At 43.2% G+C, this 17,830-nt stretch overlaps 1 protein-coding gene and 1 pseudogene across 1 annotated transcript; one reads left to right on the top strand and one right to left on the bottom strand.

The window, feature by feature from the left end:
• Positions 1-82: 82 nt before the first annotated feature.
• On the bottom strand, positions 83-1,052 carry EXOSC6 (exosome component 6). Its single transcript, XM_074212205.1, has one exon. The coding sequence runs from the start codon at positions 1,010-1,012 to the stop codon at positions 83-85; it is 930 nt and encodes a 309-aa protein (XP_074068306.1). The 5' UTR covers positions 1,013-1,052.
• Positions 1,053-6,545: 5,493 nt separating this feature from the next.
• LOC141496863 (vesicle transport through interaction with t-SNAREs homolog 1B pseudogene) lies at positions 6,546-8,015 on the top strand (annotated as a pseudogene).
• Positions 8,016-17,830: the final 9,815 nt, after the last annotated feature.

The raw sequence follows: 17,830 nt of genomic DNA, 5'->3' as shown, positions 1-17,830 counted from the left end.
GTCCCGGGGGGCGCGGGGGGCTCAGGCGCGGTCCGCGGGCGCCGCGGTCCCGGGGGGCTCCGGTCCGGGGGGCGCGGGGGGCTCAGGCCCGGTCCGGGGGGGCGGCAGTCCCCGGGGGGCTCAGGCCCGGTCCGGGGGGGGCGCCAGTCCCGGGGGGCGCGGGGGGCTCCGGCCCGGGCCGCGGCGGCGGCGCCGGGGGGTCCCGGCCGCGCTGGCGGGCGGCCCGCAGCAGGCACTGGTGCAGCACGGGGTAGAGGCGCTGGCAGCCCTCCAGGCCCAGCCGCAGCGCCTGCGCCCAGCTCTCGGGGGCGGCGGCCTCGCCGCTGCCCAGCAGCCCGGCCACCTGGTGGAGCACCGGCATGAGCCCCACGGTGAGGCCGGCGGCCGCGCGCTCCTCCTCGCGCCGCGTGGGGTCCAGCAGCCAGGCGCCGTCGGGGCCCGGCCCGCGGCTCAGCGCGCAGCCCACCACCAGGTCGAACATCTCGACGCCCGCGTCGGCCAGCGCCAGCGAGGCGGCCGTGATGGCGGCGGCCAGGGCCGCGCCGCCGTCCTCCAGCAGCAGCGCCGACACCTCGAGCTGCGCGCGCGGGTAGCGGCCCAGGCGCACGGCCGGCTCCAGCGCCTCCTGCAGCGCCAGCGCCAGCTCCCGCTCCTCGCCCGCGGGCCGCCGCCGCCGCGGCCCGGAGAAGGGCGCCCGCCGGAAGTCGCACAGCAGGCGGCCGCCCGCGCCGCCCGCCGCCGCCGCCGCCGCGCGCTCGCCCTCCGCGGGCCGCGGCCCGTACACGGCCACCAGCACCTTGGTGGCGCCCGCCTCCAGGTAGGCCGAGCCCTTGGCCTGGCTCAGCACGGCGGCGCGCGCGTACACCGGCCGCAGCCGCGCGGGGTCCCGGGGCCCCGCGCCCGCCTCCCCGTCCTCCTCGGCGGCCGCGTCGTCGGGGCCCTGCTTCAGCGCGTACAGCGAGGGCGGCTGCGACTCCTCGGGCCCGCGGATGCGCCGGTGATCGCCCGGCATGGCTGCTGCCCGGCCGCCGCTTCCGGTCCCCGCGACGATGCTTCCGCCCCCCGCGACGCCGCTTCCGGTCCCCGCGACGATGCTTCCGCCCTTCTCGGACGCCGCTTCCGCCCTCGCGGCTTCCGCTCGCCTCGGGGGAGCGCCGCCGCCCCCTGCCGCCCGGCGAGAGAACCGCGGCCCGCCGCGGGGAGGGCGCTCCGGCGCCCCGCTCCCCCTGCCCCTCCCCTCCCCGCGGCCCGGCCCGGTGCCCCTGCGCCAGTCACTCAACCCCGCCGCCTTGGAAACCAGTTGGAGCATCTATTGAGACAGAGGATCGCTGATAGCTTTGTTGGGGGTGTCATCGATCCATGGGTGGTTTCTCTGACATTCACGCAGCCCCGCGTGCCCCATCCTGGCCAGAACTTACTGTGGTCTCTGCTGCCATTCTGTTGACATTTTTGTACCAGTATTTATTAGGGGAATCGGTCCATAGTTTGCTTTTTCTGTTGGCTCTTTCTGGTTTAGGTATTAACGCCCTATTGGTGTCATAAAAGAAAGTTTTAGGAGGCCTCCTTTGCTCATTTTTCCAGTTTATATGGCTTTGGAATCAATTGGGTTTTATATGTTTGGGACAGTCCATCGGGTCCTGAGGATTTTTTTTATGGGCTTCATTCATGGCTTCTTCAATTCCTTTTTCTGAGACGGGATTATTTACGCGTTTTTTTTTCCTCTTCTGCTAATCTGGACTATTTGTATTTTGTAAATACAAATACAAGAAAACCCCACCCATTTCACTTAGATTGTCAGATTTATCGGCATATCATTGGCAAAATAGCTCCACATTGGGGAAGCCATAAGGCGAAGTAGATAGAGCAAGCTTAAGAGGACCTCAGTTCCAAAGGTGACCTCAGACACTTAATACTCATTTAGCTGGGTGACCTTGGACAAATCACTTCATCTCATTGCCTTGTAAACACTCCCCCCCCCAAAAAAAACTCCAAATTATTGGTTTAATTTCCTCTTCAGTGGTGGTGAATGCACTCTTTTCATTTTTGATATTGGTAATTTGGTTTTCTTTTTTTAAATCAAATTGTCTATTTCATTTTTTTCATAAAACCAACTCTTAGTTTCATTTACTAATTCAATAGTTCAATAATTCAGTTTTATCAATCTCTTCTTTGATTTTCAGCATTCCTGATTTAGTATTCAAATGGGGACTTTTAATTTGTTCTTTTTCTAGCTTTTTTATTTACATGCACAAATCATTGATCTCATCTTTCTCTATTTTAGTCAAATATCCCCTAATAACTGCTTTGACTGCATCCCATGAGCTTTGGTATGTTGCCTCATTATTGTCATTCTCTTGGATGAAATTATTGCTTGTTTCTATGATTTCTTGTTTAACCCATACATTCTTGAGGATAAGATTATTTAGCTTCCAATTAGTTTTTATTCTGCCCTTTCATGGTCCTTTCTTACATATAACTTTTATTGCATTATGATCTGTCAGAGATGCATATGTCTTTCAGCATTTGGTTGTGAGGTTTTTATGCCCTAATAAATGGTCAGTTTTATGTAGATGCTATGTACCACTGAGAAAACTGTTTTTTTTTTCTGTCTCCATTCAGCTTTCTCCAGAAGTCTTTCATACCTACCTTTTCTAAAATTCCACTCATCTCAACTTTTTTCTTGCAGATTTTGTTGTTAGATTTATCTAATATTGAGAGAGGAAGGTTGAGATCCCTATTAGTATAATGTTAGTATCAATTTTTTTCCTGTAATTCACTTAACTTCTCCTCTAAGGGTTTGGACACTATACCAGTTGGTGCATATATATTTCATATTGAGATTGTCTATGGTACCTTTTGGCAAGATGTAATTTCCTTCCTTATGTCTTTTCATTAGTTCTGTTTTTGCTTTTGCTCTGTCTAGGATCAGGACTGCTAGCCCTGCTTTTGTTACTTCATCTGAAGCATGATATATTCTTCAACCTTTTACTTTTACTCTGTATGCATCCCTCTGTTTCAAATGTGTTTCTTGTAAAAAAACATTGGAGAATTCCAATCCACTCTGCTCTCCACTTCCATTTTAGGAGAGAGTTCATCCCTTTCACAGTCATGATTAACTCTGTATTTCACTCCATCTTATTTGCCCCCCATTTATACCTTTTTCTCTCCTTTCATCCTATCCCTCCTCACCAGTACTTTTGTTTTATGTTTTTGCAAGGCAATGGGGTTAAGTGGCTTGCCCAAGGCCACACGGCTAGATAATTATTAAGTGTCTGAGGTCGGATTTGAACTCAGATCCTTCTGACTCCAGGGCCGGTGCTCTATCCACTGCACCACCTAGCCGCCCCAGTACTTGGCTTTTGCTCACCAACTCCCTCATTCTACTCTCCCTTCTATCAGCCTCTCCTTCCCCTTTTTTTCCCCTTTCCCCTCCTGTTTCCCTGTAGGTGATGATAAATTCTAAATCCAATTGGGAATGTATGTTATTCCCTCTCTGAGTCCAGTCTGTTGAGGGTAAGATTCAGTCTGTGCTCACATCCTCCCTTCCTTCCTTCTACTGTCATAGGTCCTTTGTGCTTCTTCATGTGATGTGATTTACCCTCTGCTTCCTCTCCCAGCACACTCCTTTTTTGTGATGGTTTTTTAGTATTATCACATCTTAATCAGCTTATAGCCATACTTCTGTCTAATTATACTCCTTCCAACCATCCTAATAAACATGCAGTTCTCAAGAGTTACAAGTATTATCTTCCTGTGTAGGGATGCAATTTATGTGAGTGATTGTCCTCTGGTATCAAAGATGATCATGATATCAAAAAGCATGTGTCCCCAACTCTGCCTTTGGTGGGCTGGTTTTCATTTGTGCGACTTGTTTCCCCCGAGGCAGCTGCTTGCATGTGATAGTTTCAGAGTTCTCTCTCAACAAGAACTGTTTTCTTCCAGTTCTACTGGATGTTTTGTTGGCCATAAGCATGTACATAGTCCACGTACCAAGAGTAACTTTGCCAAAGTTTTAGCACTTGTTTTTGTGTTTTGACCACATGGCGGGATACTCTCTGGCACAGTGAGCAGGCCAGGGTTAGGTGAAGCAGATAGTTTTAGGGTACCTTTTCTAACCCCTTCTTCACACCCAGAGGTAAGCATTATGGGCCTTGAGAAGGCTGGTCAGACACCCAGGAGGTTGCTGCATTTCCCTGCTGCTTCAATTCAATAAGACAACAACCCCATGACCTGGGTTACCTGTGTGCGGAGTTGTGACTACCTCTCTGTTTATCCGTAACTTGCTGCTCTATCACTACCCCTCAACACAGGACTTCCAGATAGGTGAAATCACATGATAGAGAAATAATAATTTAGTGAAACAAGAAATAATAACATATTTGAATGGTTCAGTAACAAAATGATAAGACTGTAAAATTATTGAATAGTTTAACAGAATAGTTGGGTAGTTTGGGTGATTTCTTTTGACTTGCATGTAAATTGAATTTTAGTTGGGGCAACATTGGATGAAGTCATCGGCTTCATTCTCGTTTCCAGATTTATTATAGTCCAGTGGCAAGGCAAAAGTCAAGAAAACTGGTAATGGGTTTGGAGGTAGTGGATGGACCCTTGGTCTTCAGTTTCTGACAAAGCTTTATATGTTCCAGAGCTCTTGCTTCTGTTGCCTTCATGGTCCCTTGAAACAAAATGTTCACATCTATCTATTTTGTAACACCTCCTAACTAAATCCATTGGCTATCCTCAATTTGGTTTAACTAATCTACCAAAATAGTTTTCCCAGTTTGACTGTTGTGTTTACTAAAGCTTCTTGGAGCCACAGGTAAGAGCTGGGTGGCAGGTAGACCCTAGAAGCCCTCATACCAGAGGTACTTTTCTTCCCTTGAACATCCCTTATACACTTCATTTGTGGTTCAGTGATTCTCTTCTCCCATGTGGGACCCTTAGGTTCAATTCTCAGCCGATGCAGCATTCAAATATAAACGTTAAGAGAAGTTTAAAAGGTAAGCATGAGCTATAAATCATAAAGGACTAAACATGGTTAAACTTTGTGCATTCTTATAGGGGAAGATGATTCATGTAACCCATAAGAACTGTATCATGAGTAGGACTGATGGGGAGAGTTTACTTAGACAAAGGCCATAACTGTGGATCTAGCCTTTTGGGATGGTCTCAAAAGAAGACAAGAAGGGAGTCCAGATGGCAGATTCTACCCTGAATTCTTCCTAGCTTCTCTCAGAAACAACATTAGTCAAGCCCCTAAGCAGATTCTGGAGTGACAGAACCCACAAAAAGAATCAATATTCCATTTTAAGATATCTTATAAGGAGTTCAGGAAAGGTCTGTCTTACTTGGGTGTAGGGGGAGCCTGATCCAGCAGAGGAGGATACAGGGGAAGGTAATGCAAATCAGCAAGCAAAATCCCTGGGTCCAGCAGGTCGGCTGTGAGGCCTCCAGCCCAAGTGCAGAAAGCAAATTGGGAGCCCCAGAAGAGGAATCTGATAATGCTTGAGACCCCCCCCCAGCATGGAAAGTCTGTAAGCAGGCTCCCAACTCCCAACACAAGAAGCTTGGGACAGTGCCACTTGTGGCCCAGGAATAGCATGCAGCTTTTTTTTTTTTTTAGTTTTTTCCAAGGCAATGGGGTTAAGTGGCTGGCCCAAAGCCACACGACTAGGTAATTATGAAGTGTAATTATGCAGCTTTAAAAAACATGAACTAAGGTCAGCTAGGTAGGTGGTTCAGTAGATAGGGCACTGGCCCTGGAGTCAGGAGGACCTGAGTTCAAATCCTCCTCAGTCACTTAATAATTGCCTAGCTGTGTGGCCTTGGGCAAGTCACTTAACCCCATTGCCTTGCAAAAAAAAGCAACCCCCAACTAAACACTATGAACTAGACTAAAAAATAAGAAACAAAAAAAATTCTACCATAGAAAGCTGCTATGGCATGGATAAGGAATTTCACACTATCATCTCAGAAGAGGCCAGTGGGAAAGAGACCTACATGTGTATGTAGACACAACAGCAAAATACAAATAAGTCTCGAGCCCAAAAAAGCCTCTTGGAAGAATGCAAACAGGATTTTGAAAATTAAGTAGAAAGATCCGGGCCGGGGGGGGGGGGGGGGGGGGGGACGAGAGAGTCAGCAGCTTGGAAAAAGAAACCCAAAAATGAAAAAAGAAAACTCAAAACACAATTGATTGAATAGAAAAAGAAAATCACTCCTTTAAAAATGCAATGAACGGCTCGACGCCGAGGCAGTGGCCGCTGCGGCCGGGGGCCATGGAGTGTGTGAGCGGGTTGATCCAGATGCAGGACTAGAAGCGGGCCCTGGGCCCGGCCCCGGCCCGGCCCCGGCCCTGCCGCCCTGGGCCCGGCCCCGGCCCCGGCGCCCGGCCCTGCCCCGGCCCTGCCGCCCTGGGCCCGGCCCCGGCCCTGACGTCTTGGGGGGAGGTCGCCCTGTCCTCGGAGCCCTTCGAGAAGTTGCACAAGATCTTCCGGGGGGGACCGAAGAAAAAAAGGAGTTAATCAGAGATTTTGATGAGAAGCAACAGGAAGCAAAGGAAACGTAGGCAGAAATGGAAGAGGAACTGCGCTGTGCCCCGCTGTCTTGTCGCAACCCCATGATGGCCAAGCTTAGAAGCTACCGCAGAGACCTGGCCAGGCTCCAAAGGGAGGTGAGGAGCTCCTCCACTGACATTATCACCTGGGGGCCATGGAGACAGCAGCTATGGGGTACATGCCATAGAGAATGAGCACATGAATCGGCTGCAGTCTCAGAGGGCATTACTTCTGCAGGGCACTGATAGCCTGAACCCAGCCACTGAAAGCATCAAAAGCTCCCACCGGATTGCCACAGAGACAGATCAGATTGGTTCTGAGGTGATTGAAGAGCTGGGGGACCAAAGAGACCAGCTGGAGCCTACCAAGAGCACACTGGTGAATACAAATGAGAACTTGAGCAGAAGTCTAAAAATCTTATGTTCCATGTCTAGAAAAGTGGCACCCAATAAGCTGCTGCCTTCCCTGGTTATCCTTCTGGAGCTGGCCATCTTGGGAGGCCTAGTCTATTATAAGTTCTTTCGAAAAAAATGAAAATCCTTGCCTCCTCCTTACCCTCTTTGTGGATCTCTAAGCTGAAGGACCAACTTTATAAAGTTATGGGCTAGCAGTTACTCAGACTGTGTAAGAAAGAAGGCAGACAGCGACTGAAAATGTGAAGTAATGGTTAACAAGGCTGGGTACTATGCCAAGGTAACAAATGCTGTGTTTATTTTTTAAATTTACAGAGTATTCTAATATATAATTCACAATGAACTAAATAAAACCGATTACAGAATGCAGTCACATTGATCACCAAAAAAAATGCAATTAACCAAATGGAGGAGGAGATGCAAAAGTGAACTGAAAACAATCATTCCTTAAAAATGAGAACTGGGTGAGTGGAAGATAACGGTTGTATGAGACATCAGGAATTGGGCAAGCTGGGCAGCTAGGTGGTATAGTGGATAAAGCACCGGCCTTGGAGTCAGGAGTGCCTGGGTTCAAATCCAGTCTCAGACATTTAATAATTACCCAACTGTGTGGCCTTGGGTAAGCCACTTAACCCCATTTGCCTTGCAAAAACCTAAAAAAAAAAAAAGAATCAGTCAAGCCAAAATGAAAAATAGAAGATATAATTATCTCATTGGAAAAACAACTGACTTGGAAAATAGCTACAGGAGAGATAATTTAAGAATTATTCAACTACTTGAAAGCTATAACCAAAAAAAAAAAGCCTGGATAATATCTTTTAAGGAAATTATCAAGGAAAATACCTTGATATCCTAGAACAGAATTAGTCATTGAAAGAATCCACCAATGTTGGGAGTCCATGGGGGTCCAGACTCCGTGGGGTCCTTGGAACCTGACAGGAGGGATAGAGTTGGTGAAATGAATTGAGTCAACACAGGGGTAAAGGCAGGAGCAGGTTGACTGACTGTCTGCTGCTCAGATTTATTTTTATAATCTCAGAATCATATAAGCATCAAGCAAGCAAGTCAAGATTATTTCCTTGGTTACAAAAGTTTACAATTTCCATTATCAATCATATAGTTCATGTGGTTACAAGTTTAATCGTGTAGTTCATATGGTTACAAGTTTGATTATCAATCATGTAGTTAATTAGATTTTTAATCCCTGCTTAGACCATGATGACCTCAACCTATCTGTTACCTAGTTTGTTGCTGCATGTAAAGTTATTCATTAAGCGGGGTCTCTCCTAATAATAATCTTCTGATACAATTTGCTTAATGGAATGCTTTTTATATTTCTATGCTGTGTATGTAATGGTTTTCAATACACTCACTTGACAACCTACAGTGAGGGTAGTTATGCTTGTTCACCCATCCGTTGACTCCTTCGATAACCACTTTTCCTTTCAGGCCTTGTTGGTAGACGCCACAGTTTCTATGACTTTTTATTCTTTCCCAATAAACTAAAGTTCACATATCAGTCACCTATACTAACTATTCTTTCACCATCTTCATCATATATTCCTGTATATGATAAGGGGGGCAAAGCTGTTAATTTCCCAGGAATTCTACCTAACCCATCTTGTATCTGTTTTCCCTGTATATATTCTGACATCTTGAAATTCCTAGTGTTGGATTTTTCAGAGATTTCGTAATGTTGGAACCTTTTATATGCCTCTGGGAGAGGCAATCCTGTTAAATTTGGACAGAGTTCACAATCTGTTTTATTCAAGAAGTTTCTCTGGAATCCTTCCTTTATAGTCATTCCACTATTAGGATGAATAAATTTTGCAATCAATATTAGACCTACAAATATTGGTATACATGGAATCCCTATATATATATTGAAGAAGGAAATGTTGTTCCATCAGTCTTCTTGCTGCGACTGTGTCAAGCAGCTTAGAGACCCTGGCTCCCAACACACCAATCATTTTTTTAAAGGGATCCCAAAATGAAAATGCCAAAGAATATTGTAGCCAAACTCCAGAATTATCAGGTCAAAGAGAAAATACTGCAGATAGTCAGGAAAAAAATTCAGCTACCAAGGAGCACAGTCGGAAGTACACATGACTTGGCAACTTCAACATTAACAGCTCAGAGGGGCTGGAATATAATATTCCAGAGGGCAAATGAGCTTGGATCATGAATCAATACCCTGAAACACTGAGTATCCTCTTTCAGAGGAAAAGATGTACATTCAAAGAAATAGGGGAATTTCAAGTTTTCCTGGTGAAAACACCAGAGCTGAACAGAAAATTTGATCTTTAACTGTAAGACTCGAGATGCATTAAAAAAATAAATAGGAAAGAAAAAGTAAGATTAAATTATTTATATTCCTACCTGGAAAGCTGATAATTGTAATTCATGAGGTCTGCATCTCTGCTAAAAATGGTATACTTAGAGGGTATGGGCATAAGTTGATTTTGATGTTATGATATTAAAAAAACTTAAGGCATGGAAATATGTTTCTACTGGGGAAAAAGCCAAGGGGGAGACAGAATAGAGTAAAACATATCACATAAAGTGGCACAAAAGACCTAATACACTAGAGGGAAAGGAGGAAGGGTGTCAGCATTGATTACTCTCATCTGGTTTGGTTCAAAGAGGAGAATAACATATACAGTCAATTGGAAATTTATTTTACCCTAGAGGGAATTGGATGGGGAAATGGGAAAGAAAACAGAAGGAGGGACTGACAAAAGAGATGGCAGATTAAGGGAGATGGTGCTCAGAAGCAAAGCACTGGTGAGGAGAGCTGGGTGAAAGGAGAGAGAAAAGTACAAATGGCATGGGAGGAAGGAGGGTAATACAGAATTTGTAAACATAACTGAATGTGAATGGAAAGAACTCTCCCATAAAACAGAAGCAGATAGTAGAATGGATTAAAAACCAGAATCCTACAATAAGTTGCTTACTTTGAAACACATTTGAAGCAGAGAGATACATAAAGGGAAAGGTAAAAGACAGGGGCAAGTCACTTAACCCCATTGCCTTGCAAAAAAAAAACAACCTAAAAAAAAAAGAAATTGAACAAATCATTAATGAATGAATTTACAAGTGAGTTCTACCAAACATTTAAAAAACAGTTTCAATTCTATATAAATTGTTTTTTAAAAAATAAATTTCTGCCAAAATCTGCTAAACATTTTTTTAGTTTTTTTTTTTGCAAGGCAAATGGGGTTAAGTGGCTTGCCCAAGGCCACACAGCTAGGTAATTAAGTGTTTGAGGCCGGATTTGAACTCAGGTACTCTTGACTCCAGGGCCAGTGCTCTATCCACTGTTCCACCTAGCCCATCATCTGCTAAACATTTAAAGAACAGTTAATTCCAATTCTATATAAACTATTTGAAAATATAGAGAAGGAAGGAGTTGTGCCAAATTCCTTCTATGACACCAGTATAGTAAACCAGGAAGAGCCAAACCAGAGAAAGAAATTTATATACCAATTTCTCTAATGAATATTAATGCAAACATTTTAAATAAAATATTTACAAATATTTTACAGCAAATTGCAGCAATTTATCAGTAGGATAATATAGTACAATCATGTAGGATTCTTACTAGGAATGCAAGTATATTTCAATATTTCAATATTTCAAAACAAGCATCAATAGCAACATTAATAGGAATCATATGATTATCTTAATAGATGCTGAAAAAGTTTTTGACAAAATGTATCAATTCCTATTAAAAACATTAGAGAGCATAGGAATAAATGGAGTTTTCCTTCAAATGATTAGCAGTATCTATCAAAAGCCAGCATCAAGGTGGAGTTATGAATTGATCCAACCATTCTGGAGAGCAATATGGAACTATGCCTAAAGAGCAATAAAACTGTTCATACCCTTTGACCCAGCAATTCCAATTCTAAGCCTATATTCAGAAGGAATCCTAAAAAATGCAAAAAGTCCCATATGTTCCAAAATATTCAAAGCAGATCTTTTTGTAGTGGCAAAGAATTGGAAATTGAGGGGATGCCCATCAATTGGGGAATGGCTAGACAAGTTATGGTACATGAATATTATGGAATATCATTGTTCTATAAGAAATCATAAATGCTTGGACTCCAGAGAAGCATAGAATGAATCACAGGAGCTGATGCTGAGTGAAGGGAGCAGAACCCAAGAGAACATTATATATATTAACATTGTGAGATGATCAATCTTGATCAAAAAAGCTGCTCTAAGCAGTTCAGAGAGCTAGCACAACCCTATTAGAGCAGCTGGACAATCTCTATTCAGAGGAAGAAAAACAAAACAAAGCAAAAAACCCTCCAGAATCTGATGAATATTACATTCATTTTTTAAAAAAAAATTCTCTTATGCACTTCTTTCCCTTAATCCTAATTCCTCATTCCCGAAAATGACTAATCTGTAAGCGTGTTTAACACAAATGTGTATGTACAATGCTAATCTGACTGTTCACTGCAGAGGGGAGGGTGGAACTTAAAAATATACACATGCATATGGATGAATGTTGAAAAACTTTCATCACATTTATCTAGAAAAATAAAATACCAATTAAAAAATAAAACCATCAGCAAGCATTATATACAATGGGTATGAGCTAGAAGCATTTCCCATAATATCAAAAAAAATAAAAATAAAGGGAAGGAGGATATTCATATTTGGAACTTCAGAGATGAAAAGAAATAATTTTGTCTATTGTTTTTATCTTATAAATATATACATAATATAGATTATATTTTATAGGCCAACAGGTCTTATATATCCCTTTGTCTGAATAAGGCAACAGGACCAGATTCTGTACTTCATTTTCTTGCGTGAAAACCAAGGTTTTTGTAAAGCACTGAGTACAGAAACTGGAAGACCATCTACAATAAACTTGTGATGGGAGGAAGTATATTCAGCAGCAAACTAGTCAAAAAATATTTCTAGGAGTAAAAGACAGTTCATATCTCATATTGAAGAAAATCAAAATAAGGGCGTTCTGAAGAAAAGTCAGAGAATGTAGCGATGATCTCCCAATCATAATGGATGAATTGGGGAGAACAATTACATTAATAAATTCACAAATCCATTGCAGTACTAAAGTACGGTCACCACTGAAAAGTTACCTTCAATATGTGGAGCCATGAAACAAAAGGTGTACAGAGTGAATGGCTATTGTTTTATCACTATTAATATATGTCTTATAATCACATCCATGTGGGAAAAACTCATGACTTTAGATTCTCATTAACTGAAATAATCTGTAATCCATACCTTCATAAAAACTATTCTTTCTTTTTCTGGTTTACCTCATGGGCAGGAATGGAATGAGTATACTACAGATCTACTTTTTTTCAGTTGATAATTTTATTTTCCCATTTACATAGTATAAAAGGTTTTTAAAGTTATATAATTTTTAAGTTACATACTTTCCTTCCACCCTCCCTTCCCACCCCCTCTCCCCTCATAGGCAAATGTACATACACATTTGTGTTTAACATATTTACAGATTAGTCATTTTCAATAGGAGGAATTAGGATTAAGGGAAAAGAAAGAAAACTATGAGACAGGGAAGAAATACAGAGGAGAAATTTTTAAAAAGTGAATGTCGTATTCATTCAGATTCTGAAGGTTTTGTTTTGCTTTGTTGTTGCTTTGTTTTTTTTCCTCTGGATGGGGATAGCATTGTCCATAGTGGGTCTTCTAGGCCTGTCCTAACTCTCTGAATTGGTGCGAGGAGCTGCATCCATCGAGGCTGATCAACTCACATGTTGTTAATTATACATCTATTTCAACAATATCCTAAGCATGTTTTCCATGGCTCCCCGGAACCTGCTAGAAAAATGCAGACATACAAGTGAGCCCATAAAGGAGTAATGAGGGCAGCATTCCAGTGCAAGTTTGGAATGTCTTCATGGCACTCATGAGCGGTGCAAAATGAAATGAATATAAACTGTCAAAAAGGTCTTCTCTGTTCCCATGCTGCCTCTCAGAACTGAGAAGCAGCTGCAGAATTTGCAGAAGGTCTGGTTTGGGAGGTATGACAGACTTTTCAGGCTTCTAAACATAGAACCCAATTCTCTCAGGGAGTAGGAAGGAAATATGGAGGAAGGGAAAGGAGAAAGGAAAGAAGGGATAGAGGGAGGGAAGGAGAAAAGAAGGAAGAAAGAAGGTAGTTGGGGAATAAGGAGATAAGGTGGGAAGAAGTAAAGAAGGGTAGATGAGATGGAGGAGAGGGGAAGGAGAGAAAGGGAAAGAGCATGAGAAAAAGAAAGAAAAGGAGAAAGGAAAGAAAGTAGGGAAAAAATGAAGGAAGAAGGAAGGAAAGGAGGAAAAGAAAAGAAGAGAGGAAAATGAAAAAAAGGAAAAAGGGAGAAAAAAAGAAACAAGACTTCTACAAGCAATGTTCTATAATAAACCTTATCTTTACTATTTTATAAATGACTGAGTTAGAGAAACTCACCTCCTATGGGAGTTATTCATATGGTTATTATAAATAAACCAAAAAAATCAAATATTTCATTTGGCACCATAAAATGGTACAGCAAGAACATTCTATTTGAATAATATGCTTCCTGTTCATATATGAAAAATTATTGAAATTTCCATGAACAATAAAATATATTTAATTGTTCATGGAAATTTCAATAATTTTCTGTTATTTATAATAATTTTTCTAATTATGATAATTATAAATAATACCTTCTCATTTTGCTGAAGAATGAGCTGAGACCCAGAGCAGAGAAGTAATTAGACCAAGATCAACCACTAGGTGTGGTTTTGAATGTAGGTTTTCCTGATTTGAAGAGCAGCATTTTATCCACTAGAGGGAAGTGACCACTCAGATTCACATGAACCAAACTAGAAAGAACCAAAGGGTCCTAGACCTATAGTAGGAAGACCAAAGTCCTAGACAAATGAGTCCACATTACTGGAGCCACAAAAGGACCCCTGACCACAAACTGGGACTGTGGCCATGGGGAGGGCAGACTCTATCAATGTGGAATTAACTGGTGAATTCCCCCCTCCCCCCTAGGGGCAGAGACACAGAAAGTGGCGTAGTGAGAAGAAAAGAGGAATAACTGGTTCTGCAATTAGAGGACTGGAATTCACCCCCACCTCTGATCTATTTTGCTAGTCTCAACCTCCTGGGCCTCAGTTTCTTCAATTATGAAATGGACTCTATGATATCTAAAATCTCTTCAGAATTTGGATTTCTGTTGTTTTGTACCTCAGGAGAGTAGCTCCTGGCTCTGCTGTGTCTCCTCATAAGGCTATTCCTACCGCAGTGGTCAACCCTGACCCCAGAAAGCTAGCCATTACCCAACTTCCTAGTTTGACTATTTATTCTTGGCAACTGCATACTCCAGTTGTTTCTTCCTGTTTGGCATCCAAAAAACTTAAATACTAAGGGTTTGGTAATGGAATGAATACAGGTGATTTTGTTTTTGTTTTTTTGTTTTTAGGTTTTTGCAAGGCAAATGGGGTTAAGTGGCTTGCCCAAGGTCACACAGCTAGGCAATAAGTGTCTGGGGTCGGATTTGAACTCAGGCCCTCCTGACTCCAGGGCCAGTGCTCTATCCACTGCACCACCTAGCCACCTCTGGTCTTGTCTCTTCTAAAGAGTTTCTGAAACTAGGGTTGAGTGTGTGGAAGGGAAATATGATAGAAGATGGTGCCTGAAGACTCATATTGGTATTTGGAGATTATTTTAGTAAGTTGGGCTTCCCTCCTGGCCTTTGACCACCCTGGAAAACAGGTCCTGAGAGCCTAGATTTAGCCACTCCCCCCTTCTCCTGCTGGAGTGGGTGCCCACTCTGGCCCACCCCCACCTTCCTGTCACCAGCTGGTCCCCATCACTCACACCACCCAAGCTCCATCTTCCCATACTCTCCTTTAGAAGAAGAAAACCGATCAGATACCCTGGATCAAATTGATCGATTGGTTATTTATGCTTTGGGGATACAATGATAAAACTTAAATTCATCATTCTTGAGGATCTTAAATTTTATAGGAAAAAATCCGGTAAACGTATAATCTCTTCCTTGGTGCAAAATCTCAGTTGCCACCACCTGGTTATTGCTTTGACATCCTTGACAACATATTCCATCCCTTTGTCTTCTCACTGACATGCCTCCCCACCCCTGCCTCAGTTTCCCTGCCTTCCTTTGAGACTCAGCCAAACTCTGTCTCCTCCATGGGGTCTTTAATACTTGCTCCTCTAAGCATGCCTTCCATCTATTCTGTATATAGCTTGTTATTCAGTTATTTTCAGCTGTGTTTGAATCATGATGACCCCCAAGTGGGGTTTTCTTGGCAAAGATACTGGAGCAGTTGACTTTTTAAAAAATTTTTTTTAAAAATTGATTTAAGGCAATGGGGTTAAGTGACCTGCCCAAGGCCACACAGCTAGGTAATTGTTAAGTATCTGAGGTCAGATTTGAACTCAGGTCCTCCTGACTCCAGTGCTGGTGCTCTATTCACTGTGCCACCTAGCTGCCCCCAGTTGATGATTTCTTTCTCAGCTCATTTTACAAATGAGAAAACTGAGGTAAATAAGGTTAAATGACTTGCCCAAGGTCACACAATGAGGAAGTGTCTGAGACTGGATTTGAACTCAAGAAGATAAGGCATGCCTCTAACTGCCCTATATATATTTTGGGGTACAGTTGTTTAGATGCTGTCGGCCCCATTCAAACGTGTGCTGCAACAAAGGGGGCCGGGGACTAGTCTTGTCTTTCTTTCTTTCCCCAGCACTGGAGTCAGTGTCTGAAAAAACGTAATACATGCCAAATCAGTATTTATTTACTGTTATTGTAACTATTATTTGTGTTGTTGTGATTGTTGCTTTTACATAGCATTTCTGCCGCAGCATCATGGCCATTCAAGGCCAGAAGCATTATTGTGATTCCCCAAGCCCAATTACCACTTATTACAAAATGCAGTCCCAGAGAGAAGTGATTTGTCAAAGGCCTCATTGCAAGTACATAGTCGAGTTAGGAGTGAAATCCTATTCTCTTGGCTCCCAGTCCTAGCCTGTTCTGTGACTCCATGGAAAGAAGTAGTGGGGCATAGCGATGAGAGTGTTGATTCAAGAGTCAGAGGAGGCATGTTCAAGTCCTAACTCTGCCGTGTCCTGATCTGGGTGACCTTGGACAAGTCACTTAACTTCTTTCTCTCATTTTTTTAACCTTTAAAATGTAAAGATTCATCTAATCAGAGCATCTTAACCTGGAGTGTATGGTAGATTTCAGGGAAAGGAGGACTGTGACCTTGCATGGAAAAATGCATCTTTATTTCCACTTACTTTGAAATTTTGTCTACAAATTGTTATTTCATTACTTTACAAACATTCTTCTGAGAAGGGAGTCCTAGGCTTTGCCAGATGACCAAAGGTATTCATGATACAAGAAGGTTAAGAACCTCAGGATGGATTCTAAACTCCTTCCTAGGTTCCTATTTCCTGGACTTATATGCCAACTCAATAGAAGAATGTCCCCGGGCAAGTCACTAGACATCTCTGGGCCTCAGTTTCCCCATCTGTGAAATAAGGAGGTTGGAATTCATTGCTTCTGAATTCCCTTCCATCTTGAAATCTCTACTCCTAAAATGAAAAAGAGGGCAGCTAGGTGGTACAGTGATAGAGTGCCTGGCCTGGAGTCTTTGATACTTATTAGCTGTGTGACCCTGAACAATTCACTTAACCCTATTTGCCTCAGTTTCCTCATCTGTAAAATAATCTAAGAGAAGAAATTGGTGAGCCACAGAGAGTAAGGTACAATTTGAGTGAATAACAACAAAATATTGAAAATAGCTTCTTTACTGAAAAAACAAAGCACTTAGTCTTACCCTTAATCGTGTGAAGAAGAGAACTCTGTTAATGTTAAAGACTGAAAGTCAGGTGATATCCCAGGGCCGAGATTTCAGTTAGATAGGTGAGTGGGTGCGTGTAAAGTCTCATTGTAGTAAGTCTCCTCGCCGCTAGATGGAAGGCTGGCTAACCAAGTCTACTGTGGGCTCTCCTGAACCACCAGCAGACTGGGACCAGCTTTTGCCTTCTCTACAGGGGTTGCTGATCCTAGCTTCCAGTGGATTTCATTAGACAACAATTCAACTTCCTTGGCCCCCCAAGACTCCCAGCAAGCTTTGGATGCAGTTGCCATAATTACACTAGCCTCTGCCTTTTTCAGATGCACACAGATGTAGCAGACCCTGCAGCTTAGTATACTTCTACCCAGCCAGCGTCTTCCCTCCTCCCCCATCCCAGGCAGCTCATTCCTGCGCTCCCCAGACAAACAGGTACCAGCGCCCTGATCAGCCTGGCAGGAGAGAGCAGAACAGAACAGACATTCTTTATACTGTGGTGTAACCAGGCTAAATTGGGAGGTGGTACTCAGGCTAAACTGGGTGCAAGCAGAGGGAATGTGGGGAAATCTCAACTGTTTTTAGCTCTTAAAGCTGACAGGGTCAGAGGACAGACATTAAAAGTCACTGAACCCATATGAGCCTTCATTATACATTAGTGATAACCAAGGTCTAGATGTTCTGAATTTCTGTTCAAGGTCATACAACTCAGCTCCAACTGACTTTCCGTTGAACATTACTCTTCCCCACTCCAAGTGTCCTCCTCTCATGCAATACCAAAGGCTTCACAAACATCTTTGGTTGATCGACATTTTATTTTATTTTTCAAATCAGCTAATCAAGGACTCCTTTCCTTTGCAGAATGACCACCAAAAATCCAAAGCTGTTTCCTTTGTACCAAGAGCAGCCTGAATAATAGATGTGGAGAGGATAGAGGCACTCGTCATTCCAGTGACTTGGAAGTCCTCTGTTGATAACAGTCACTCTTCACCCAGGGCATCGATT

This window comes from Macrotis lagotis, chromosome 1 (genome assembly GCF_037893015.1).
Source record: "Macrotis lagotis isolate mMagLag1 chromosome 1, bilby.v1.9.chrom.fasta, whole genome shotgun sequence".
NCBI classification, from domain to species: Eukaryota; Metazoa; Chordata; class Mammalia; order Peramelemorphia; family Peramelidae; genus Macrotis; species Macrotis lagotis.
The sequence above is the reverse complement of the archived record's forward strand: the minus strand, read 5'-3'. Positions and strand labels throughout refer to the sequence as shown.